This window comes from Panulirus ornatus, chromosome 12 (genome assembly GCF_036320965.1).
Source record: "Panulirus ornatus isolate Po-2019 chromosome 12, ASM3632096v1, whole genome shotgun sequence".
NCBI lineage: Eukaryota > Metazoa > Arthropoda > Malacostraca > Decapoda > Palinuridae > Panulirus > Panulirus ornatus.
The window spans coordinates 61,170,089-61,196,774 of NC_092235.1; the positions used below are offsets into that span (position 1 = coordinate 61,170,089).

Sequence of the window (26,686 nt, forward strand, 5' to 3'; positions counted from 1 at the left end):
GAGTTGTGCGCAGGAGGGTAGATGTGCTGGAAATGAGATGTTTGAGGACAATGTGTGGTGTGAGGTGGTTTGATCGAGTAAGTAACATAAGGGTAAGAGAGATGTGTGGAAATAAAAAGAGTGTGGTTGAGAGAGCAGAAGAGGGTGTTTTGAAATGGTTTGGGCACATGGAGAGAATGAGTGAGGAAAGATTGACCAAGAGGATATATGTGTCGGAGGTGGAGGGAACGAGGAGAAGTGGGAGACCAAATTGGAGGTGGAAAGATGGAGTGAAAAAGATTTTGTGTGATCGGGGCCTGAACATGCAGGAGGGGGAAAGGAGGGCAAAGAATAGAGAGAACTGGATCAATGTGGTATACCGGGGTTGACGTGCTGTCAGTGGATTATATCAGGGCATGTGAAGTGTCTGGGGTAAACCATGGAAAACTGTGTAGGTATGTATATTTGCGTGTGTGGACGTGTATGTATATACATGTGTATGGGGGTGGGTTGGGCCATTTCTTTCGTCTGTTTCCTTGCGCTGCCTTGCAAACGCGGGAGACAGCGACAAAGCAAAAAAAAAAAAAATATATATATATATATATATATATATATATATATATATATATATATATATATATATACATATGTAAGTAGGAGAGATGGCCAGAGAGCGTTATTGGGTTACATGTTAACTGATAGGCGCGCAAAAGAGAGACTTTTGGATGTTAATGTGCTGAGAGGTGCAACTGGAGGAATGTCTTATCATTATCTTGTGGAGGCGAAAATGAAGATTTGTAGAGGTTTCATTATCTTGTGGAGGCGAAAGTGAAGATTTGTAGAGGTTTTTCGAAAAGAAGAGAGAATGTTGGGGTGAAGAGAGTGGTGAAAGTAAGTGAGCTTGGGAAGGAGACTTGTGTGAGGAAGTGCCTGGAGAGACCGAGTACAGAATGGAAAAAGGTGAGAACAAAGGACGTAAGAGGAGTGAGGGAGGAATGGGATGTATTTAGGGAAGCAGTGATGGCTTGTGCAAAAGATGCTTGTGGCATGAGAAGTGTGGGAGGTGGGCAGATTAGAAAGGGTAGTGAGTAGTGGGATGAAGAGGTAAGAGTATTAGTGAAAGAGAAGAGAGAGGCATTTTGGAAAATTTTTGCAGGGAAATAATGCAAATGAGTGGGGGATGTATAAAGGAAAGAGGTATGAGGTCGAGAAAAAGGTGCAAGAGGTGAAAAAGAGGGCAAATGAGAGTTGGGGTGAGAGTACCATTAAATTTTAGGGAGAATAAAAAGATGTTTTGGAAGGAGGTAAATAAAGTGCGTAAGACAAGGGAACAAATGGGAACATCAGTTAAGGGGGCTAATGGGGAGGTGATAACAAGTAGTGATGATGTGAGGAGATGGAGTGAGTATTTTGAAGGTTTGATGAATGTGTTTGATGACAGAGTGGCAGATATAGGGTGTTTTGGTCAAGGTGGTGTGCAAAGTGAAAGGGTTAGGGAGAATGATTTGGCAAACAGAGAAGAGGTAGTAAAAGCTCTGCGGAAGATGAAAGCTGGCAAGGCAGCGGGTTTGGATGGTATTGCAGTGGGATTTAATAAAAAAGGGGGTGACTGTATTGTTGACTGGTTGGTAAGGTTATTTAATGTGTGTATGACTCATGGTGAGGTGCCTGAGGACTGGCGGAATGCTTGCATAGTGCCACTGTACAAAGGCAAAGGGGATAAGAGTGAGTGCTCAAATTACAGAGGTATAAGTTTGTTGGGTATTCCATGTACAGAGCATCAGATTGGAGAAGAGCAGTGTGGTTTCAGAAGTGGTAGAGGATGTGTGGATCAGGCGTTTGCTTTGAAAAATGTATGTGAGAAATACTTAGAAAAGCATATGGATTTGTATATAGCATTTACTGATCTGGAGAAGGCATATGATAAGAGTTGAGAGAGGTGCTCTGTGGAAGGTATTAAGAATATATGGTGTGGGAGGTAAGTTGTTAGAAGCAGTGAAAAGTTTTTATCAAGGCTGTAAGGCATGTGTACGTGTAGGAAGAGAGGAAAGTGATTGGTTCTCAGTGAATGTTGGTTTGCGGCAGGGGTGCGTGATGTCTCCATGGTTGTTTAATTTGTTTATGGATGGGGTTATTAGGGAGGTGAATGCAAGAATTTTGGAAAGAGGGGAAAGTATGCAGTCTGTTGTGGATGAGAGAGCTTGGGAAGTGAGTCAGTTGTTGTTCACTGATGATACAGCGCTGGTGGCTGATTCGGGTGAGAAACTGCAGAAGTTGGTGACTGAGTTTGGTAAAGTGTGTAAAAAAAGAAAGCTGAGAGTAAATGTGAATAAGAGCAAGGTTATTAGGTACAGTAGGATTGAGGGGCAAGTCAATTGGGAGGTAAGTTTGAATGGAGAAAAACTGGAGGAAGTGAAGTGTTTTAGATATCTGGGAGTGGATTTGGCAGCGGATGGAACCATGGAAGTGGAAGTGAATCATAGGGTGGGGGAGGGGGCAAAAGTTCTGGGAGCATTGAAAAATGTGTGGAAGTCGAGAACGTTATCTCGGAAAGCACATATGGGTATGTTTGAAGGAATAGTAGTTCCAACAATGTTATATATTTGCGAGGCGTGGGCTATAGATAGAGTTGTGCGGAGGAGGGTGGATGTACTTGAAATGAGGTGTTTGAGGATGATATGTGGTGTGAGGTGGCTTGATCAAGTAAGTAATAATAGGGTAAGAGAGATGTGTGGTAATAAAAAGAGCGTGGTTGAGAAAGCAGAAGAGGGTGTTTTGAAATGGTTTGGTCACATGGAGAGAATGAGTGAGGAAAGATTGACAAAGACGATATGTGTGTCAGAGGTGGAGGGAACGAGGAGAAGTAGGAGACCAAATTGGAGGTGGAAAGATGGAGTGAAAAAGATTTTGAGTGATTGGGGCCTGAACATGCAGGAGGGTGAAAGGCGTGCAAGGAATAGAGTGAATTGAAACGATGTGGTATACCGGGGTCAACGTGCTGTCAATGGATTGAACCAGGGCATGTGAAGCGTCTGGGGTAAACCATGGAAAGTTTTGTGGGGCCTGGATGTGGAAAGGGAGCTGTGATTTCGGTGCATTATACATGACACCTAGATACTGAGTGTGAACGAATGTGGCCTTTGTTGTCTTTTCCTAGTGCTACCTCGCACACATGTGGGGGGGAGGGGGTCATTTCGTGTGTGGCGGGGTGGCGACGGGAATGAATAAAGGCAGACAGTATGAATTAAGTACATGTGTATATATGTATATGTCTGTGTGTGTATATGTATGTATATGTTGAGATGTATAGGTATGTATATGTGTGTGTGTGAACGTGTATGTATATACATGTGTATGCGGATGGGTTGGGCCATTCTTTCGTCTGTTTCCTTGCGCTACCTCGCTAACACGGGAGACAGTGACAAAGTATGATAAACGAATAAATAAATAAATTGTTAGGGAGGTAAATGCAAGAGTTTTGGAAAGAGGGGCAAGTATGAAGTCTGTTGGGGATGAGAGAGCTTGGGAAGTGAGTCAGTTGTTGTTCGCTGATGATACAGCGCTGGTGGCTGATTCATGTGAGAAACTGCAGAAGCTGGTGACTGAGTTTGGTAAAGTGTGTGAAAGAAGAAAGTTAAGGGTAAATGTGAATAAGAGCAAGGTTATTAGGTACAGTAGGGTTGAGGATCAAGTCAATTGGGAGGTGAGTTTGAATGGAGAAAAACTGGAGGAAGTGAAGTGTTTTAGATATCTGGGAGTGGATCTGGCAGCGGATGGAACCATGGAAGCGGAAGTGGATCACAGGGTGGGGGAGGGGGCGAAAATTCTGGGGGCCTTGAAGAATGTGTGGAAGTCGAGAACATTATCTCAGAAAGCAAAAATGGGTATGTTTGAAGGAATAGTGGTTCCAACAATGTTGTATGGTTGCGAGGCGTGGGCTATGGATAGAGTAGTGCGCAGGAGGATGGATGTGCTGGAAATGAGATGTTTGAGGACAATGTGTGGTGTGAGGTGGTTTGATCAAGTGAGTAACGTAAGGGTAAGAGAGATGTGTGGAAATAAAAAGAGCGTGGTTGAGAGAGCAGAGGAGGGTGTTTTGAAGTGGTTTGGGCACATGGAGAGGATGAGTGAGGAAAGATTGACCAAGAGGCTATATGTGTCGGAGGTGGAGGGAGCAAGGAGAAGAGGGAGACCAAATTGGAGGTGGAAAGATGGAGTGAAAAAGATTTTGTGTGATCGGGGCCTGAACATGCAGGAGGGTGAAAGGAGGGCAAGGAATAGAGTGAATTGGAGCGATGTGGTATACCGGGGTTGACGTGCTGTCAGTGGATTGAACCAAGGCATGTGAAGCGTCTGGGGTAAACCATGGAAAGCTGTGTAGGTATGTATATTTGCGTGTGTGGACGTATGTATATACATGTGTATGGGGGGGGGTTGGGCCATTTCTTTCGTGTGTTTCCGTGCGCTACCTCGCAAACGCAGGAGACAGCGACAAAGTATAAAAAAAAAAAAAAAAAAAATATTATAAGCAATGGCCTATCAATTTCACATATCTGCTAAAGCAACAGTTGTTGCACCAACCTGTTTTCATATAATCTACAAGTTTTTTGGTGGCCTCAGGAGTATCTTGCCTGGTAGCCTTCAAATACTGGAGTATGAAGATGTTGGGAGCAAAGTTCAGCATGTTCTGCTCACCACATCCATAAGGCATACGGATCAGGTAACCCAAATTCTGAAAATAATTTTACAATATTAGATCCAACAATGTTCAAACACTATATGTATAAGCTTCAGAGAATATGGACCACAAATAAAAAAAAAAAAAGGCACTGTAGTAATTACATACAGGTACACCAATGAATTTCCAGCAACTGATGGCTCAGTACCTCTTTTAGTCCAGACAAAATTTCGTGAGGGGACTTGAAATTACCATGGCCACCAGACTAGTTTACTGGGCGGCCACAGATGGGGTTGTGAGTAAGGCTTGCTTATTTACATTCTTTACACTGCACTTGTTGGTGGTAATACCATAATTCTGTGAGATTCTTAGCTTATTTTGCTTAAACTTAACCCTAGCTATGGCTTCTAAGACATATGAGAGTGTCAGTCATGGTGTCAAACTTAAACATCAGTCCATATCAATCCAAGATAAAGTAGTTGAAAAAATGGACCATGGTGTTTCAGTGTGTAAACTGTGTGACATCAACTGTTTATGATATACAGAAGCATAGGGAGAAAATATTGAAATCCTGTGTAGACAGCGATTCCAAGAAGCAAATGACGATTAGAAAAACCATGAAAGATGGTAAGAGCACTGAGCACGATTGAGTAATGATGGAATGGTTTCAACAGCGTCAGAGTGATGGAGTGGACTTGTCAGGTAGCATGATAATGGACCAGGCTAAGTTGTTCCATAAAGAACTTAAATTACATGAGCGTGACTATAGTGAAGGATGGCTTCAAAGATTCAAGAAGCATCATGGAATTTCCATGAAGAGAATGTGGAGAGAAAAGCAGTCTGCAAACCACAATGAAGCTGCCGCATATGTGGACGAATTTGCGAAACTCAAAGCTGACAAGCACCTCAGTCCCGAGCAAGTGTATAATGCACCATCTATTTATTTAAGTTACCTTTAATATTTGTTTAATTTGAATTTCTAGCAGTCCATGGTATACTTTAGACACATGGGAGATGTATAATTAGTGGGTTAGAGGTGTGTTTACGAATTATTATTACATGACCACAGTTGGTCCTGCAAAATTGTTAATCTGGCAAGGCTTTGGATCCAAGAGTGCCAGAATATCGGTGGTGTACCTGTATATGTAATCACTTAGTCACTGAATACAATTTGAAGAGAATTTGACATTTGTGGAAACCAAGTCTTGAACTTTGCCATTAACTAGCTTTCTAAACTTTTTTACACTGAGCATTCAAAGGTTGATTACTTAGCTTATTCCAACCATCCACCACTCTTACACTAAAGCAATGTTTCTTCACATCCTTTCTACAAATTTCATTGCCCAGTTTCCTTCTATGACCTTCTTTTTTTTTTTTTTTTTTTTGCTTTGTCGCTGTCTCCCGCGTTTGCGAGGTAGCGCAAGGAAACAGACGAAAGAAATGGCCCAACCCACCCCCATACACATGTATATACATACGTCCACACACGCAAATATACATACCTACACAGCTTTCCATGGTTTACCCCAGACGCTTCACATGCCCTGATTCAATCCACTGACAGCACATCAACCCCGGTATACCACATTGATCCAATTCACTCTATTCCTTGCCCTCCTTTCACCCTCCTGCATGTTCAGGCCCCGATCACACAAAATCTTTTTCACTCCATCTTTCCACCTCCAATTTGGTCTCCCACTTCTCCTCGTTCCCTCCACCTCCAACACATACATCCTCTTGGTCAATCTTTCCTCACTCATTCTCTCCATGTGCCCAAACCATTTCAAAACACCCTCTTCTGCTCTCTCAACCACCTATGGGTAGTTTTTCATTGCACCTCATTGGAGGCCTGTTCACTGTTGATGTCAGTTACTTGAATTTGAAATATGAAGGCTGTAATCAAGTCATCCCTACCTCCTCTCTCCTCCTTGGAAGGCAAGTCAGGATACATCAGCATCTCATTATAGCTCATCTCTCAACTCAAGTACCATCTAAGCTGCCCTTCTTTGGACTCTCATCAATCTTTATGCTTCTTTTGGTGCAGTTACCGTAACAAAGAATCTCAACCTAATTGTAGACTGATATATGTTGTGAATAGTTTACCTAACATTTGTTATTCACATAAATGTGATTCTAATTTTGCCTTCAGACAAAAGGAAAGCATTCTCCCTCCATATTCCCTGTGTGTCATAGAAGGTGACTATGGGTCAGGAGTATGAGTCTGGAAGCCCTCCCATTTTTGCATTTCAATTTCTTACACAGGAAACAGAAGGAGCCAGGTAAGGAATGCTCATCTTCCTTGAAGGTTCAGACCGGGTTGTCTAAATGTGCATGGATGTAACAAAGATGAGAAAAGAGGAGAGATAGGTAGTATGTTTAAGAAAAGAAACCTAAATGTTCTGGCTCTGTGTCAAATACATCTCAAGAGTGAGAGGGAAGAATGGTTTGAAAATTCTTAGGAGTAAAGTCAGGGGTTAGTGAGGGGGCAAGAGTTAAGCAAATAGTAGCTGTACGTGATAGAATGTAAGGAAGTAATTCTAGGTTGATGTGGGTAAATCTGAAAGAGGATAGCAAGAGATTGGTGCTTATGCACCTGGCCATGAGAAAAGAAATCATGAAAAGCAAGTGTTTTCTTAACCATTTTCCTGATATGGAGCTCTGGCAACCAGTTAAGCAGTATCAACTCCTTGGCATCTTCACATACAAGTTCCTGTAACTTCTTTCCACCTAAGTAATACACCAAAACCTTCTTTCACCGTGTCCATCTTCATGACTTTGAACTTCTTCGAATTAAATTCCCCAACCATTTGACTAACCAACTTAAGAATTTTTCTTGGTCACCTTATAAACTGATGCAATCATTTTACTTCACTAGATTCATCACCTGCAAACATGTACAGGTAAGAGGTGAGTCATTCTCGTAATATAGTATTATGAAGACCAGTCAGCCTAAGACTGGGCCCTCTATGATACCATTAATGACCACAGCCCATTTTAAGTATGCTCCTCCAACCTGTGACATTTGCTCCCTTCCACTCACACATTACTCTATCCAGTGATGGAATCTATTCTTTATTCCGGCCTATAGATCCAGCTTCTTAAATTGCAATGTGGTACAGTGAAGATGAGTAAACTGCAAAGTAATGTTTGGATATTCATGGTCATAATACACTGAATGATTTTATCATACATAATTACAGAAGCATAGTGAAAGGTGTGTTCAAGTACTGCACATTACTAAAGAGAAAATCAATTTTACCTTTCCGTCCATGTTTCAAATGTTCAAGAATTGGTAAATAACACCAAGAGTTGTCACTCATAATGTACAGCTTTAGCACAATGATGTTTTTGCATGAGGTGAACATATTACACAAAAGTTGTGAAATTTAGCATATACATCACACTGACAAGCACAGAGGTAAAGACATAGGATTTTGTGAAAGGAAAAACAAACGGAAATATCTAACCTCCAACGAGAGAGCCAAAAGGTCACCAACAACTGTGACCCAACCTCTGTCTGAACCCTCAACAATGGTTTGGGGTGCTGCTACTTCCCATGATTGAAGAGAATCATTTCCATCCTGGAGATCTAAGTGATAAAAAAAATAACTTCAAAAATATGTATAGGTATGTCAAAAGAAAGAAAAAGTCTGTAGTTATGCATAAACTTAAGATACTGAAAGCTTTCAAGTAAATGTCAATGCATCCTATAAGAAATCAGTTCATAATATGCTTCTGTATACTGTATTTGAAGTACATATATAAATATGGCAATAAAAAAAGTGCATCTGTCTTACATCATCTACTGTGAAAGCTTAAGTGGATGATGATAAATATCACACACAATATTTAAATTCTTTTGTCTAAGATGGGGCATGTGAATTTTTTTGATCACTTAAATGTGTTTATCAGCCTTGGCATATAAGAATGAATCTTTATACCCATACAGCTAACCTTGTATAGTATCTCCACAATACAGACAAGACATTCAGATTTTCATCTTCACTTACTTTGTTCCACAAGTTCACTCTTTGTAGCTTTAGAAGTGTATTTACATCTTTATCACTACATTCATATTATCCTGTTTCCTGCTGTGTTTTATGGCTTTTCTGAACTTTAAAGAGCTGCTCTGTGTTACCATTAACACAGCACCTGAGAGGTGCTAATCATACATCCCACTCTTCTCCACTCGTCTAATAAAGATTGTTCAAAGGCCTCCTTCCCTTCCCCATATCTTGTTGTTGCAGTGTTGCAACATTCTGCTGCTAGTCTGGGTAGTTTAGCATCCACTTATAGTTCCCTGCTTAGCAATAACAAATATTATGGCTTTTGTATATATGTATCTTTTCCTCTTTGACATTTATCGTACCAAGTACCAAAAAAATCTTATTAATTCAAAATTTGCAATTCTTCTTATGAATGTGATTAATTACCTATCTGTAAAATATACCAAGAGATTTCTGCCCTCATATATGGAATTTGTGTGTACTGCCAGCATTTAAAATCTCCTCAATTAGCTCATCCATTACTCAGTTTCCATACAAAAAAATTTCCCTCACTTTTTTGCTCACTGTTTACTATTTATCTATAGCAAAATCACTGTGGCCATCAAGGAAACTAAAATTTATCATTACACTCATCCTTATCTTTGTACCTTCTAAAATGGTTAGATCTGTAGCTTAGCTCCCTTAGTTTACTGGCAGATTTTGCCATCTTGTAACCTCATATGCATTCTCGACTGAGGAGGAAGGCTAAACTGGCGATGCATATTTTAATTTAGGTCTAACATATGTAAATATCTTCTTGAACATATCATTTAGGTCTAATATATCTTGTAAACATCTTGATTTCTCCCATATACTTTAAAACAGTTTTGATCATGATCAATATACAATTTGCTTCCATCACAGTTCTTCTACTGTGGTGATGGTTAACTGTATGGTTTGGTTTCACTGGTAACCTATCTTTCTTAAGTTGCATTTGTTTGAGATGAAGTTCACTGGCTATGCATTTAACCAAAGCTGGAGCCTATTCTCTTTCTAGGTTTTCATAATCTCAGCATTTCCTGATATCTTTTAAGTTTAGTGCTGTTTGTAAACATATTCAGGCAAGATTCAAGTCCATCTGGGTGCATGCAGTAAAACCTCTTTTATCTGTAATTCAATTCAACAAAACATTCAAAACAATGTATCTCACAATTTTGGTCCGTAACTTTATTACCCCAAAGAAATAATAAAATTAGAGATATCTATGAATATTTCAAATATTCGTGCATCATGCCACAGTGATTAGCATACTCACCATCCAGTGTTTTGTGGCACTGGTGACTGTTTACCACCTCCCATGTGCTTTTTGGCATGGTGTTGTAAGCTAGTCTTGCACATTTGTATATTTTGTGCACTCTGGATTACTACTGTGGACAATGACCCCATTCAAGAATCATCAGCAAATGCCTGACCACTCCTTGAAGCCATATATATCTCACATGAAGCAATAGAGGAATGTTTCAAGCATCATAAAGATGGAGTTGTGCAAGAGGCTGGCTAACAGCAGGTCCAAGACAGCACTTAAGAAGGATTTCAATGTCATTTGCTTACATATATTAATATTTTCTTTTTGTAAAACATTTACAAACATGTAAATCTATCCATCTATATCTCTGGCACCCATTTTCTTGAGAAATCTCTCAAGGGGGTGGCCACGGCAAAAGTCTCCATGAATGTTGAACTCCTATGCCACTTCTCATCCTTTAGTGCCTCACCCTTAACAGGACACTGACAGAGGGCAACTTCATCACAGTGTTTTCAGAGGTTCTACCTAATGTTCCTATCAACTACTACCTTATGTCTACCTAATCTTCCTACCTAATGTTACAACTTACTATTCCTACCTAATGATCCCAGCTTATGCTGCTACCTACTACCTCTAGCTGATGTTTCTATCTAAAGCTTCTGTCCAACGTTCCTACCTACTACTTCTATCTATTGCTCCTATCATTTTGCCAAAAGGCAGGGCTAGGGCTAGCGCAAGAAGCTCATCGCAGGAAAATCAGAGTTGCAAAGAACGAGTCGTGTGAGTTAAGTATTGTCAAGTGTTATTTGTGACATGGAGAGATTCTATGTTTGTGGACAAAATACCAGCAGTCCATATGTGGGTTGGGCTGAACGAAAAGACAGCTACATACAAATAATCAAATATTCTAAAAATGTGAATAAGTGAATAAGTAAATGTTAATAAGAGCAAGTTCAGTAGGGTTGAGGGACAAGTTATTTGCGAGGTTTGAAGGGAGAAAAACTGGAGGAAGTGAAGTGTTTTAGATATCAGGGAGTGGTAAAAGCAGCGGATGGAACCATGGAAACATGGTGAAAGAAGAAAGCTGAGAGTAAATGTGAATAAGATCAAGGTTATTAGGTACAGTAGGGTTGAGGGACAAGTCAACTGGGTGGTATGTCTGAATGGAGAAAAATTGGAGAAAGTGAAGTGTTTCAGAAATCTGGGAGTGGAATTAGTAGTGAATGGAACCATGGAAGCCGAAGTGAGTCACAGGGTGGGGGAGGGGTGAAAGTTCTGGGAGCGTTAAAAAATGTGTGGAAGGCGAGAACATTACCTTGGAAAGCAAAAATGGGTAGGTTTGAAGGAATAGTGGTTCCAACAATGTTATATGGTTGTGAGGTGTGGGCTATAGATAGGGTTCTGCAGAGGAGGGTGGATGTGTTGGAAATGAGATGTTTGAGGACAATATGTGGTGTGAGGTGGTTTGATTAAGTAATGAAAGAGTAAGAGAGATGTATGGTAATAAAAAGAGTGTGGCTGAGAGAGCAGAAGAGGGTGTATTGAAATGGTTTGGTCACATGGAGAGAATGAGTGAGGAAAGATTGACAAAAAGGATATATGTGTCAGAGGTGGAGGGAATGAGGAGAAGTGGGAGACCAAATTGGAGATGGAAGGATGGAGTGAAAAAGATTTTGAGTGATCGGGGCCTGAACATACAGGAGGGTGAAAGGCATGCAAGGAATAGAGTGAATTGGAATGATGTGGTATAACGGGGTCGACGTGCTGTCAATGGATTGAACCAGGGCATGTGAAGCGTCTGGGGTAAACCATGGAAAGTTTTGTGGGGCCTGGATATGGAAAGGAGGCTGTGGTTGCGGTGTATTATACATGACAGCTAGAGACTCAGTATGAACGAGTGTTGCCTTTGTTGTCTTTTCCTAGCGCTGCTTTGCGTGCGTGTGGGGGAGGGGGTTGTCATTTCAGGTGTGGCGGGGTGGTGATGGGGATGAATGAAGGCAGCAAGTATGAAGTATGTACATGTGTATATATGTTTATGTCTGTGTATGTATACATACGTATATGCTGAATTGTATAGGCATGTATATGTGCTTGTGTAGTGTATGTATATACATGTGTATGTAGGTGGGTTGGGCCATTCTTTCGTCTGTTTCCTTGTGGTACCTCGCTGACGCGGGAGACAGCGACAAAGTATAATAAATAATAGTGTATGTATATGTATTTAGGGAGCGGGGGGCTGGAAATCCTTCCCTCTCTTCTTTTTTTTTTTTTTTGATTTCCAAAAGAAAGAACAGAGAAGGGGGCCAGGTGAGGATATTCCCTCAAAGGTCCAGTCCTCTGTTCTTAATGCTACCTTGCTAATGCGGGAAATGGCGAATAGTATGAAAGAAAGATGTATGTGTATGTATACGTTGAAATAAATAGGTATGTATATGCACATATGTTGGCAAGTATGTACATACATGTGTATGTGGGTGGGCTGGGCCGTTCTTTCGTCTGTTTCCTTGCGCTACTTCGCTAACGCGGGAGACAGTGACAAAGTATAATAATAATAATAATAATAATAATAATAATAATAATAATAATAATAATAATATTAAGGTATTAAGGTATTAAGAATATATGGTGTGGGAGGCAAGTTGTTAGAAGCAGTGAAAAGTTTTTATCAAGGATGTAAGGCATGTGTACGTGTAGGAAGAGAGGAAAGTGATTGGTTCTCAGTGAATGTAGGTTTGCGGCAGGGGTGTGTGATGTCTCCATGGTTGTTTAATTTGTTTATGGATGGGGATGTTAGGGAGGTAAATGCAAGTGTTTTGGAAAGAGGGGCAAGTATGAAGTCTGTTGTGGATGAGAGAGCTTGGGAAGTGAGTCAGTTGTTGTTCACTGATGATACAGCACTGGTGGCTAATTCATGTGAGAAACTGCAGAAGCTGGTGACTGAGTTTGGTAAAGTGTGTGAAAGAAGAAAGTTAAGAGTAAATAAGAATAAGAGCAAGGTTATTAGGTACAGTAGGGTTGAGGGTCAAGTCAATTTGGAGGTAAGTTTGAATGGAGAAAAACTGGAGGAAGTAAAGTGTTTTAGATATCTAGGAGTTTATCTGGCAGCAGATGGAACCATGGAAGCGGAAGTGAATCATAGGGTGGGGGAGGGGGCGAAAATCCTGGGAGCATTGAAGAATGTGTGGAAGTCGAGAACATTATCTCGGAAAGCAAAAATGGGTATGTTTGAAGGAATAGTGGTTCCAACAATGTTGTATGGTTGCGAGGCGTGGGCTATGGATAGAGTTGTGCGCAGGAGGGTGGATGTGCTGGAAATGAGATGTTTGAGGACAATGTGTGGTGTGAGGTGGTTTGATCGAGTAAGTAATGTAAGGGTAAGAGAGATGTGTGGAAATAAAAAGAACGTAGTTGAGAGAGCAGAAGAGGGTGTTTTGAAATGGTTTGGGCACATGTAGAGAATGAGTGAGGAAAGATTGACCAAGAGGATATATGTGTCGGAGGTGGAGGGAATGAGGAGAAGTGGGAGACCAAATTGGAGGTGGAAAGATGGAGTGAAAAAGATTTTGAGTGATTGGGGCCTGAACATGCAGGAGGGTGAAAGGAGGGCAAGGAATAGAGTGAATTGGATCGATGTGGTATACCGGGGTTGACGTGCTGTCAGTGGATTGAATCAGGGCATGTGAAGCGTCTGGGGTAAACCATGGAAAGTTGTGTGGGGCCTGGATGTGGAAAGGGAGCTGTGGTTTCGGGCATTATTGCATGACAGCTGGAGACTGAGTGTGAACGAATGGGGCCTTTGTTATCTTTTCCTAGCGCTACCCCGCACACATGAGGGGGGAGGGGGATGGTATTCCATGTGTGGCGAGGTGGCGATGGGAATGAATAAAGGCAGACAGTGTGAATTGTGTGCATGGGTATATATGTATGTGTCTGTGTGTGTATATATATGTGTACATTGAGATGTATAGGTATGTATATTTGCGTGTGTGGACATGTGTGTATATATATGTGTATGGGGGTGGGTTGGGCCATTTCTTTCTTCTGTTTCCTTGTGCTACCTCGCAAATGCGGGAGACAGCGACAAAGCAAAATAAATAAATAATAAATAAATAATAATAATAATAATAAGTTAAGAGTAAATGTGAATAAGAGCAAGGTTATTAGGTACAGTAGGGTTGAGGGTCAAGTCAATTGGGAGGTGAGTTTGAATGGAGAAAAACTGGAGGAAGTGAAGTGTTTTAGATATCTGGGAGTGGATCTGTCAGCGGATGGAACCATGGAAGCGGAAGTGGATCATAGGGTGGGGGAGGGGGCGAAAATTTTGGGAGCCTTGAAAAATGTGTGGAAGTCGAGAACATTATCTCGGAAAGCAAAAATGGGTATGTTTGAAGGAATAGTGGTTCCAACAATGTTGTATGGTTGCGAGGCGTGGGCTATGGATAGAGTTGTGCGCAGGAGGATGGATGTGCTGGAAATGAGATGTTTGAGGACAATGTGTGGTGTGAGGTGGTTTGATCGAGTAAGTAACGTAAGGGTAAGAGAGATGTGTGGAAATAAAAAGAGCGTGGTTGAGAGAGCAGAAGAGGGTGTTTTGAAATGGTTTGGGCACATGGAGAGAATGAGTGAGGAAAGATTGACCAAGAGGATATATGTGTCGGAGGTGGAGGGAACGAGGAGAAGAGGGAGACCAAATTGGAGGTGGAAAGATGGAGTGAAAAAGATTTTGTGTGATCGGGGCCTGAACATGCAGGAGGGTGTAAGGAGGGCAAGGAATAGAGTGAATTGGATCGATGTGGTATACAGGGGTTGACGTGCTGTCAGTGGAGTGAATCAAGGCATGTGAAGCGTCTGGGGTAAACCATGGAAAGCTGTGTAGGTATGTATATTTGCGTGTGTGGACGTGTGTATGTACATGTGTGTGGGGGGGGGGTTGGGCCATTTCTTTCGTCTGTTTCCTTGCGCTACCTCGCAAACGCGGGAGACAGCGACAAAGTATAAAAAAAAAAAAAAAAAAATAATAATAATAATAATAGTATAATTTTAAAATATTACAATTCGTGAACTATATATTAATATAATAACGTATAATAATAATATGTAATAATATACTGAAAACCTCAAATATACAAAAATTTTGTTATCCAGTACAGCTGACTTTCTCAAGCATAAAATTCTAAATAACAGAGGTTTTACAGTATATGATAATATTAATTTAGGCTAATCTTTTCTGTTGAACATATACACAGATGAATGATGAAATCCTTAAAAAGTCTTACCTTGGGAGCAGACATATCTTGTCCATGTTTTTTCTCTTAGGAATCCTTCGGCTTCAACAGTGATGGGCTTGATCAAAATGTCACTGAAGAAAAACAGTATATGAACTGCATAGAAAAAATTCCTACTTAATTCATACTAATTACTACATATTTTTTCCTCTATACTTTGACCTGAACTGATATACTGTACTGTATATTCATATAAATGATACTTGACACTACCCTCCATAATGATAAAAAGTAAGTGGCCAATTTCACAGCCAACTGCCATGGAAGAGTCACTCACAGTGCTTTCGCCTCTAAAACAAATTCTACAACAGAGTTCCCAAAGAGCTTATAAAGAACAGAATGTCTGCATCTGCACAGAAGTCCTCAATCACTTTTAATCTCAGAGAGACACAAATCCAACCCACATCATCCAGTCATGTTAAATGGACAGTCACTCCTAATGAACAAAACACCAACTATTCTAGGTATCATATTAGACATGCACAATGTTCACCCCAACATCTATAATGTCATCACTAATGCAAACAAATTAAATGTCCCAAGAACACTAGATGACACCAAATTTGGACGAGAAAAAGAATAACTCAACATCCCACCTCAACATGCTCAGCACTCAACTTTATGCAACAGCACCTAGACCCTTCCTACCCCTAAACAGAAACAAAAAGCTTACCCTTGCCTCACACTTCAATAAATTCTACTCACAGATCTCCCCACCCCTGCAAATATACCAGTGACATTACTCATACTCACTAAAATATCCCAACAAGCACTAAACAACCAAACTCCCAACTCAAGTCTTGAACTCAAACCAGGTATTACACTCGATCCAGTCCATTCTGTCCCATGCATACCTACATTCCACAAATCTACAGAAAGTTTTTATTTAATATCAAGGATATCCTTGGTACTGTTTAGTATTATAATGTTATTTCTAACCTCTTTTGGACTGTGGTGTCCGTGGGACCACATGCATCAGAGGACTGGTGGTCTACAAAGGCTGCTACAGTGATGTTGACCTGCCCAATTACTGATGGGCTGATTTTGACTGTGTGAACCACCTTGCTCTGTGCTGCCACACAGGAAATATGCTGACCAGGTATTCCTGTCTTAGATGATTCTTGCAGGATCTCATATTCAGGACTCTCCCGCAGTGTTACTGAAACCTATTCAAAAGAGACCATGTACGTGTAAGAAGTCTTTAGTTTGAATAATTATAATTCATATGTCTATTATTTCAACATTTCATCATCTTTGTGCTTAATATGAAAGCTTGTCTGGACCTTGATATATCAAACTGACTTTGTAAATAACTCAGATAAATAAGCTATGTCTCCAACTGCCTAGTCATACTGGACTGCATGAAAAATTTACTGCACTCAAAAGTGGAAGATACTTACTGGTAATGCTTGCCTGAGGTAGTTAAAAACAGATATCTTGACAGGTAAGATCTCACCACGCTTGACAGAGGGTGGAAGAGTCAATTCAATGAAGAATGACGTGAAGGTGGTAATGTTAGCCCGCTGTGACACTCCTACACCCATTTCTGGGTTCACACACACTGCCTTGCCTACCCACTGCGTAATGGTGTCTGGAAGGGTCAGTTTCTGGTTGCTTACACCAGATGACCTATAAAAAATACACTACAGATATCATCATGCTAAATAGATCAATTGCAAGTACTTGTACGTAAGAAGAAAAACAGTCTCCAGTGTAATGGTCCTCTTTTCATTCTGATGCTATATTTGGCTCACAAACTAACAACTTATCTTAAGATTGAGACATAATGAAAAGTATGCTAATGCAATTAACACATTATCATCTTATACATATGTTATTGCAGTTCACTTTCAAGAGATATTCCAGTCTGTCATCAACTGAGAATAAGCTCAGGAGGATCTGTCTGGCAAACCAAAAAACCACTATTGCTAAATTACTGGTTGAATTCAAATAAATCAAAGGCAAACTTATAAGAATCAATAGTTAGTCCCTTCCCTACATTTTAAAAGAGAGAACCATGACAGACAACAGTCTTGAGAGCAGAAGCTGAACTAACATTTGTAAACAAGAAACACCTCTGTGGTACAGAGAGATATTCAAGTCTCTATGTTAGAGAAAAGCATTTGATAATATGTTGTTATCTATTTCTTTCAAAGAATATATATGTTCTCCTGAGGTTATTAATCTGTATTAGCCTGCTGGCTAATGAAAAATGTGTCTGTCTATCTATCTATCTATATCTCTGATGCCTGTTCCCTTCAGGAACTCGTGAGGGTGAACTTAGGGCCTTATCTAATGCACGGCAATACTCAGATGATGGGTTGGAATGTCTCTTGCACAGAATATCAGCTTTGAGTATGGAAAGGCTTCTTTGTGGAGGCTGTAAGAGGTGAAGAAATGGAGTGGAAGAGTATCTGAGGGAGAGAAATAGTGAAAGAATGCATGGAAGGCTTGTAAGGACTGGGATATATGGAGACTTTTGCTGTTGCCACCTCTTTAATGGGAGTTCCCACAGGGAATGGGCATCAGATATATAAGTAGATAGACAGAGGAAAGCCATCTAACTTTACACCTCTAGATAATTAAAAGTTCTAACCTCCTTTTGAAAAAGAATGGCTCTGGTTGAGCTCAAAGTAAGATGGCATACGTGCATTGTGGCAAAGACAGTATCTCTAAATGGCAGCCATCAAATTCTAAACAAATGCTTCCTAATTGAGCACTGAATTTCTTACAAAAACATTTTGTTAGTCAGATTAAGGCTACTTTACTGGCACTTACCAACTGTTAGAGAGGGATGTCACAATCTCCATGAGAGATGAAGCTCCCAGAGTCAAAACTGATTCCTATTTTAATTTTAATCATCCTCTCTTTCTACATTATGAACACTTTCACTGCATTACAAACACATCAAATCATAGATTTATCAGCAAACATTCTAGTGAGTGACTACCTGTATTCCTTCAAGCTTCACTTACTCATCTGCATTACTCAAGACACCGATTAAAGTTCTGCATGTCAGAATGGTTATTACAAAGGTAAGGCAGTTGCCAAATGCTTGCAGTATTGTTGATTAGACTGACTGAAAATTTTCATGAATGCTACAGCAAGTATCTATAATGGAAATATAGGTAGGAAAAAGACTAGTAATAATGCAATAACATTAACAGGGCAACAAAACTAATGAAGATCTTACGGTAGCACAGTTAAGTCCCACAGCCAAGTTTCTGGGAAATAAGTTCTTGGAGATTCCACAGATGTACTAATGGGGATTCTGTCAGCATGGGAAACTGACTGTAATTCAGGTCTTTTTCCAGAAGTCCGAACATCAATGAGGCCTACTCCAAGATCACCACCACGCAGAGAAATATCATCATAATAATCAAAAGGCTCGTATTCTGTCAAAAACAAAGAGCATTCAGTCATATACATAATCAGCTTTTCCAAACTTGTTTGCTATTTCCAATATACCAAGGTAGTACCAAGTAAAAACAAAGAATAGCCTCATTTGTCACATCCACACCCTTGTTGTCATATTCAATAAACTGAAACCAGAACCCCCTATCCATAACCATGCCCCAAAGACCTTTCTGCAGTTTTCTAGGACCACTTCATATGCCCTTGTTCAGCTCATTGTCAGCATGTCATCCTCTGTATACCACATAAGTCCAATTCACTCTGTCCCATGCATGCATCACATGCTCCTATATGTTCAAGCCATAAGCACCCAAAGCATCTTTCTCTCCATCCTTCCACCTCCTCAATTTCCCTCTTCTTGTTCTCTCCAATTCAGACAAGTATGCCCTCTTAGTGAGCCTCATCTCACTTTTACTCTCCATATGTCCAAACTATTTCATCACGCTCACTTCAGCTCTCAAGCGGCCTCTTTCTACAACCACATCTACCTCTTACCATGTCATTTCTATTTCATCAACTCTCCACAAAACATATATTGTTCTCAAAACTTTTATCTCCAAGACATCCAGCCTCACATCCATACAAAACTGATGGGGACCACTGTACCAGAAAGGTCAGCACAGAAACCTTAATTTTTTCTTTTATTTTTATCATACTTTGTTGCTGTCACCCATGTTAGCGAGGTACCACAAGGAAACAGACGAAAGAATGGCCCAATCCACCCACATACATACACGTCCACACACACACATATACAAACCTATACCTATACAGAAACCTTAATATATACATAAAACAAAGAACTAAAAAAAATCTGCAGAAAGTTAACACTTTGTAACTTGAAACTTAAAAATGTACTGCACAACAATTACTCCAATTAAAGGGGAACAGTGGGACTTTTTTTTACTTCACTGTGATTAACAATCTACAATTAACAAGAAAGTAAACAAATGATTAAACATATGGGGGGCTGGAAATGAGAGTAAAAAGATACTGGTGCTGAAGAAATGCAAAACACTCTAGTAGGAAAATGGGAGTATACAGTACTATCACAATGTTGCATGTCTATTACCTGTATACTGACTACCAAAAATTTCTACAAGCTTCTACCAACAAATGATGCTTAGAATCCAGCAGAATGGCTCAGAAGGTATTCAAATGGCATTACATCATGAAACTAACAAAATATCAAAAATTCATGATTTCATAATTTTCAAAACCAAATTTCATTTCCATCTCTTCAATTTTTTCCTAAAAGACTTCCAATAAAAGTTCCAGCATAAAAATCATTGTTGATGATCAGTGTAACTGTCAATATATACCTCTCTCTCTAACTGGCAATTGTACACTGTTAAACACTTGATTCTGAACTTGCAAAAATGCTCTTTTGAATTTCAACTACTTTCCAAGTATTTCATCAAGTTTTACACATAAATCCTGAGAACATATATAATAAATTTACAAAGCTTCAAAGCTTACCTTGGAGGATAGAGCTGCTGAGTCTTGGAAAAACAAAGAAATGCTACACTAGACAGGACCATATAACTCTTAAAAAAGAGGCTTCACCACATGCTCCTGTATGTTCAAGCCATAAGCACCCAAAGCATCTTTCTCTACATCCTTCCACCTCCTCAATTTCCCTCTTCTTGTTCTCTCCAATTCTGACAAGTATGCCCTCTTAGTCAGCCTCTTCTCACTTTTACTCTCCATATGTCCAAACTATTTCATCACACCCACTTCAGCACTCAAGCAGCCTCTTTCTTCTACCACATCTCCCTCTTACCAGGTCATTTCTATTTCAACTCTCCACAAACCATATACTATTCTCAAACATTTTATCTCCAAGACATCCACCATCTTCCTAAATTTTTCATCTAGGGACCATGCCTCACATCCATACAAAACTGTTGGGATCACTGTACCAGAAAGGTCAGCACAGAAACCTTAACATCTGCACAAAACAAAGAACTAATAAAAATCTGCAGAAAGTTAACATTTTGTTACTTGAAGCTTAAAAATGTACTGCACAACAATTACTCTAATTAAGGGGGAACAATGAGACATTTTTACTGCACTGTGACAAACTCAGAAAAGACAATGAAATCTACAATTAACAAGAAAGTAAATAAATAATTAAACATATGGGGGGCTGGAAATGAGAGTAAAAAAAAAAGATACTGAAGCTGAAGAAATGCAAAAACTCCAGTAGAAAAATGGAAGTATACAGTACTACCACAATGTTGTATGTCTATTATCTGTATACTGACTACCAAAAAATTCTACAATCTTCTACCAACAAATGATGCTTAGAATCCAGCAGAATGGCTCAGTAGGTATTTAAATGGCATTACATCATGAAAATAACACTAACAAATTATCAAAAATTCGTGATTTTATACTTTTCAAAAGCAAATTTCATTTACATCTCTTCAACTTTTTCCTAAAAGACTCCCCATAAAAGTTCCAGCAAAAAGATTATTGTTGATGATCAGTGTAACTGTCAATATATACCTCTCTCTCTCTCTAACTAGCAAATGTACACTGTTAAACACTTGAAGATTCTGAACTTGCAAAAATGCTCTTTTGAATTTCAATTACTTTCCAAGTATTCCAGTAAGTTTTACACAATCCTGAGAACATATATAATAACTTTACAAAGCTTCAAAGCTTACCTTGGAGGGTAGAGCTGCTGAGTCTTGGAACAAAGAAATGCTACACTAGACAGGATCATATAACTTTTAAAAAAAGTCTGCATTGGGACTTCTTCAGACCCAAGATTTTACGGAGGATTTGTTTTTATATGATTATCTGGAAATATCTTAAGGAACTCACTGCTATACAGTAATTCCTTTAACTGTTTCATTTGAAAATAAAGTCACAGATCCAGGAGGAAACAGAAATATAACACACGGTGTGTACATGAGAACACTCTAAATATTGATATGCAGTCACAAACAATGCTGTCCCAAGATTTTACAAGGACTACACAGAATTTCAGGAAGAAATCATTAAAAATTCACTAAAGTTCCTCTCATTTGGATAAGCTAATCCTTCAATCTCAATCATGCATTTATCAACATGGCAAAGACAAAAGCAACTTTGCACATACCTTCTTTTTCACACGGCCTAGTTTCCACCCTAAGGTTTGAAAAGATGAAAAGTCCCGAGTCCTGAAATAAAATTGAAACATAACACTTATGACAGTTGCACTTGCTTCATAGAAATAAATATTGTAATTGCTCATACAAATTATTCAACTGTCATATTTGACTTTTCTGCATTAGCAAGGTAGCATTAGGATCACAAAAACCTAAGACCCCTCTGCAGCGTCAAGGCTACACTCCATGCTGGAGGACAATGATGGACTCTTTGGAACACAGCCCTTAATAGATGTGTACTCTTTTCGGCCCAGTCACAATGCTACAAACTCATCAAAGGTAGCTTCTTAACAGTGTAACCACTTGCAAAAAGAGTCTAAGCCTTCAATACACATACGTTTTTTCATTTTTTTTTTTTTGCTTTGTCGCTGTCTCCCGCGTTTGCGAGGTAGCGCAAGGAAACAGACGAAAGAAATGGCCTAACCCACCCCCATATACATGTATATACATACGTCCACACACGCAAATATACATACCTACACAGCTTTCCATGGCTTACCCCAGACGCTTCACATGCCCTGATTCAATCCACTGACAGCACGTCAACCCCGGTATACCACATCGATCCAATTCACTCTATTCCTTGCCCTCCTTTCACCCTCCTGCATCTTCAGGCCCCGATCACACAAAATCTTTTTCACTCCATCTTTCCACCTCCAATTTGGTCTCCCACTTCTCCTCATTCCCTCCACCTCCGACACATATATCCTCTTGGTCAATCTTTCCTCACTCATTCTCTCCATGTGCCCAAACCATTTCAAAACACCCTCTTCTGCTCTCTCAACCACGCTCTTTTTATTTCCACACATCTCTCTTACCCTTACGTTACTTACTCGATCAAACCACCTCACACCACACATTGTCCTCAAACATCTCATTTCCAGCACATCCATCCTCCTGCGCACAACTCTATCCATAGCCCATGCCTTGCAACCATACAACATTGTTGGAACCACTATTCCTTCAAACATACCCATTTTTGCTTTCCGAGATAATGTTCTCGACTTCCACACATTCTTCAAGGCTCCCAGAATTTTCGCCCCCTCCCCCACCCTATGATCCACTTCCGCTTCCATGGTTCCATCCGCTGCCAGATCCACTCCCAGATATCTAAAACACTTTACTTCCTCCAGTTTTTCTCCATTCAAACTTACCTCCCAATTGACTTGACCCTCAACCCTACTGTACCTAATAACCTTGCTCTTATTCACACATATATATATATATATAATTGGAGGTGGAAAGATGGAGTGAAAAAGATTTTGTGTGATCGGGGCCTGAACATGCAGGACGGTGAAAGGAGGGCAAGGAATAGAGTGAATTGGAGCGATGTGGTATACCGGGGTTGACGTGCTGTCAGTGGATTGAATCAAGGCATGTGAAGCGTCTGGGGTAAACCATGGAAAGCAGTGTAGGTATGTATATTTGCGTGTGTGGACGTATGTATATACATGTGTATGGGGGAGGGGGTTGGGCCATTTCTTTCGTCTGTTTCCTTGCGCTACCTCGCAAACGCGGGAGACGGCGACAAAGTATAATAAAAAAAATATAATAAATAATATATATATATGTTAGGGTCAAGTCAATTGGGTGGTAAGTTTGAATGGAGAAAAACTGGAGGAAGTAAAGTGTTTTAGATATCTGGGAGTGGATCTGGCAGCGGATGGAACCATGGAAGCGGAAGTGGATCATAGGGTGGGGGAGGGGGCAAAAATCCTGGAAGCCTTGAAGAATGTGTGGAAGTCGAGAACATCATCTCGGAAAGCAAAAATGGGTATGTTTGAAGGAATAGTGGTTCCAACAATGGTGTATGGTTGCGAGGCGTGGGCTATGGATAGAGTTGTGCACAGGAGGATGGATGTGCTGGAAATGAGATGTTTGAGGACAATATGTGGTGTGAGGTGGTTTGATTGAGTAAGTAACGTGAGGGTAAGAGAGATGTGTGGAAATAAAAAGAGCGTGGTTGAGAGAGCAGAAGAGGGTGCTTTGAAATGGTTTGGGCACATGGAGAGAATGAGTGAGGAAAGATTGACCAAGAGGATATATGTGTCGGAGGTGGAGGGAACGAGGAGAAGTGGGAGACCAAATTGGAGGTGGAAAGATGGAGTGAAAAAGATTTTGTGTGATCAGGGCCTGAACATGCAGGAGGGTGAAAGGAGGTCAAGGATTAGAGTGAATTGGATCGATGTGGTATACCGGGGTTGACGTGCTGTCAGTGGATTAAATCAGGGCATGTGAAGCGTCTGGGGTAAACCATGGAAAGCTGTGTAGGTATGTATATTTGCGTGTGTGGACGTATGTATATACATGTGTATGGGGGTGGGTTGGGCCATTTCTTTCATCTGTTTCCTTGTGCTACCTCGCAAACGTGGGAGACAGCGGCAAAAAAAAAAAATATATATATATATATATATATATATTTCTCACATACATTCTTCAAAGCAAACACCTGATCCACACATCCTCTACCACTTCTGAAACCACACTGCTCTTCCCCAATCTGATGCTCTGTACATGCCTTCACCCTCTCAATCAATACCCTCCCATATAATTTACCAGGAATACTCAACAAACTTATACCTCTGTAATTTGAGCACTCACTCTTATCCCCTTTGCCTTTGTACAATGGCACTATGCACGCATTCCGCCAATCCTCAGGCACCTCACCATGAGTCATACATACATTAAATAACCTTACCAACCAGTCAACAATACAAGTCACCCCCTTTTTTAATAAATTCCACTGCAATACCATCCAAACCTGCTGCCTTGCCGGCTTTCATCTTCCGCAAAGCTTTCACTACCTCTTCTCTGTTTACCAAATCATTTTCCCTAACCCTCTCACTTTGCACACCACCTCGACCAAAACACCCTATATCTGCCACTCTATCATCAAACTCATTCAACAAACCTTCAAAATACTCACTCCATCTCCTTCTCACATCACCACTACTTGTTATCACCTCCCCATTTGCGCCCTTCACTGAAGTTCCCATTTGCTCCCTTGTCTTACGCACTTTATTTACCTCCTTCCAGAACATCTTTTTATTCTCCCTAAAATTTAATGATACTCTCTCACCCCAACTCTCATTTGCCCTTTTTTTCACCTCTTGCACCTTTCTCTTGACCTCCTGTCTCTTTCTTTTATACATCTCCCACTCAATTGCATTTTTTCCCTGCAAAAATCGTCCAAATGCCTCTCTCTTCTCTTTCACTAATACTCTTACTTCTTCATCCCACCACTCACTACCCTTTCTAATCAACCCACCTCCCACTCTTCTCATGCCACAAGCATCTTTTGCGCAATCCATCACTGATTCCCTATTCCTCCCCCACTCCCCTTACTTCCATTGTTCTCACCTTTTTCCATTCTGTACTCAGTCTCTCCTGGTACTTCCTCACACAGGTCTCCTTCCCAAGCTCACTTACTCTCACCACCCTCTTCACCCCAACATTCACTCTTCTTTTCTGAAAACCCATACAAATCTTCACCTTTGCCTCCACAAGATAATGATCAGACATCCCTCCAGTTGCACCTCTCAGCACATTAACATCCAAAAGTCTCTCTTTCGCATGCCTGTCAATTAACACATAATCCAATAACGCTCTCTGGCCATCTCTCCTACTTACATAAGTATACTTATGTATATCTCGCTTTTTAAACCAGGTATTCCCAATCATCAGTCGTTTTTCAGCACATAAATCTACAAGCTCTTCACCATTTCCATTTACAACACTGAACACCCCATGTATACCAATTATTCCCTCAACTGCCACATTACTCACCTTTGCATTCAAATCACCCATCACTATAACCCGGTCTCGTGCATCAAAACCACTAACACACTCATTCAGCTGCTCCCAAAACACTTGCCTCTCATGATCATGTGAGAAATACTTAGAAAAGCAAATGGATTTGTATGTAGCATTTATGGATCTGGAGAAGGCATATGATAGAGTTGATAGAGATGCTCTGTGGAAGGTATTAAGAATATATGGTGTGGGAGGAAAGTTGTTAGAAGCAGTGAAAAGTTTTTATCGAGGATGTAAGGCATGTGTACGTGTAGGAAGAGAGGAAAGTGATTGGTTCTCAGTGAATGTAGGTTTGCGGCAGGGGTGTGTGATGTCTCCATGGTTGTTTAATTTGTTTATGGATGGGGTTGTTAGGGAGGTAAATGCAAGAGTTTTGGAAAGAGGGGCAAGTATGAAGTCTGTTGGGGATGAGAGAGCTTGGGAAGTGAGTCAGTTGTTGTTCGCTGATGATACAGCGCTGGTGGCTGATTCATGTGAGAAACTGCAGAAGCTGGTGACTGAGTTTGGTAAAGTGTGTGGAAGAAGAAAGTTAAGAGTAAATGTGAATAAGAGCAAGGTTATTAGGTACAGTAGGGTTGAGGGTCAAGTCAATTGGGAGGTGAGTTTGAATGGAGAAAAACTGGAGGAAGTGAAGTGTTTTAGATATCTGGGAGTGGATCTGGCAGCGGATGGAACCATGGAAGCGGAAGTGGATCATAGGGTGGGGGAGGGGGCGAAAATTCTGGGGGCCTTGAAGAATGTGTGGAAGTCGAGAACATTATCTCGGAAAGCAAAAATGGGTATGTTTGAAGGAATAGTGGTTCCAACAATGTTGTATGGTTGCGAGGCGTGGGCTATGGATAGAGTTGTGCACAGGAGGATGGATGTGCTGGAGATGAGATGTTTGAGGACAATGTGTGGTGTGAGGTGGTTTGATCGAGTGAGTAACGTAAGGGTAAGAGAGATGTGTGGAAATAAAAAGAGCATGGTTGAGAGAGCAGAAGAGGGTGTTTTGAAGTGGTTTGGACACATGGAGAGAATGAGTGAGGAAAGATTGACCAAGAGGATATATGTGTCGGAGGTGGAGG

At 40.4% G+C, this 26,686-nt stretch overlaps 1 protein-coding gene across 1 annotated transcript in view; it reads right to left on the minus strand.

Moving 5' to 3' along the window:
• LOC139752096 (alpha-1-inhibitor 3-like) overlaps positions 1–26,686 on the minus strand; it is a 98,204-nt gene that overhangs the window by 35,560 nt on the left and 35,958 nt on the right. Inside the window, exons 14-20 of the mRNA XM_071667972.1 lie at positions 21,758–21,818; positions 18,428–18,629; positions 16,635–16,863; positions 16,174–16,400; positions 15,226–15,308; positions 8,125–8,246; positions 4,561–4,711 (exon numbers count right to left, since the gene is read on the minus strand). Coding sequence (XP_071524073.1) covers positions 4,561–4,711; positions 8,125–8,246; positions 15,226–15,308; positions 16,174–16,400; positions 16,635–16,863; positions 18,428–18,629; positions 21,758–21,818 — 1,075 coding nt within the window. The remainder of the gene's footprint in view (positions 1–4,560; positions 4,712–8,124; positions 8,247–15,225; positions 15,309–16,173; positions 16,401–16,634; positions 16,864–18,427; positions 18,630–21,757; positions 21,819–26,686) is intronic.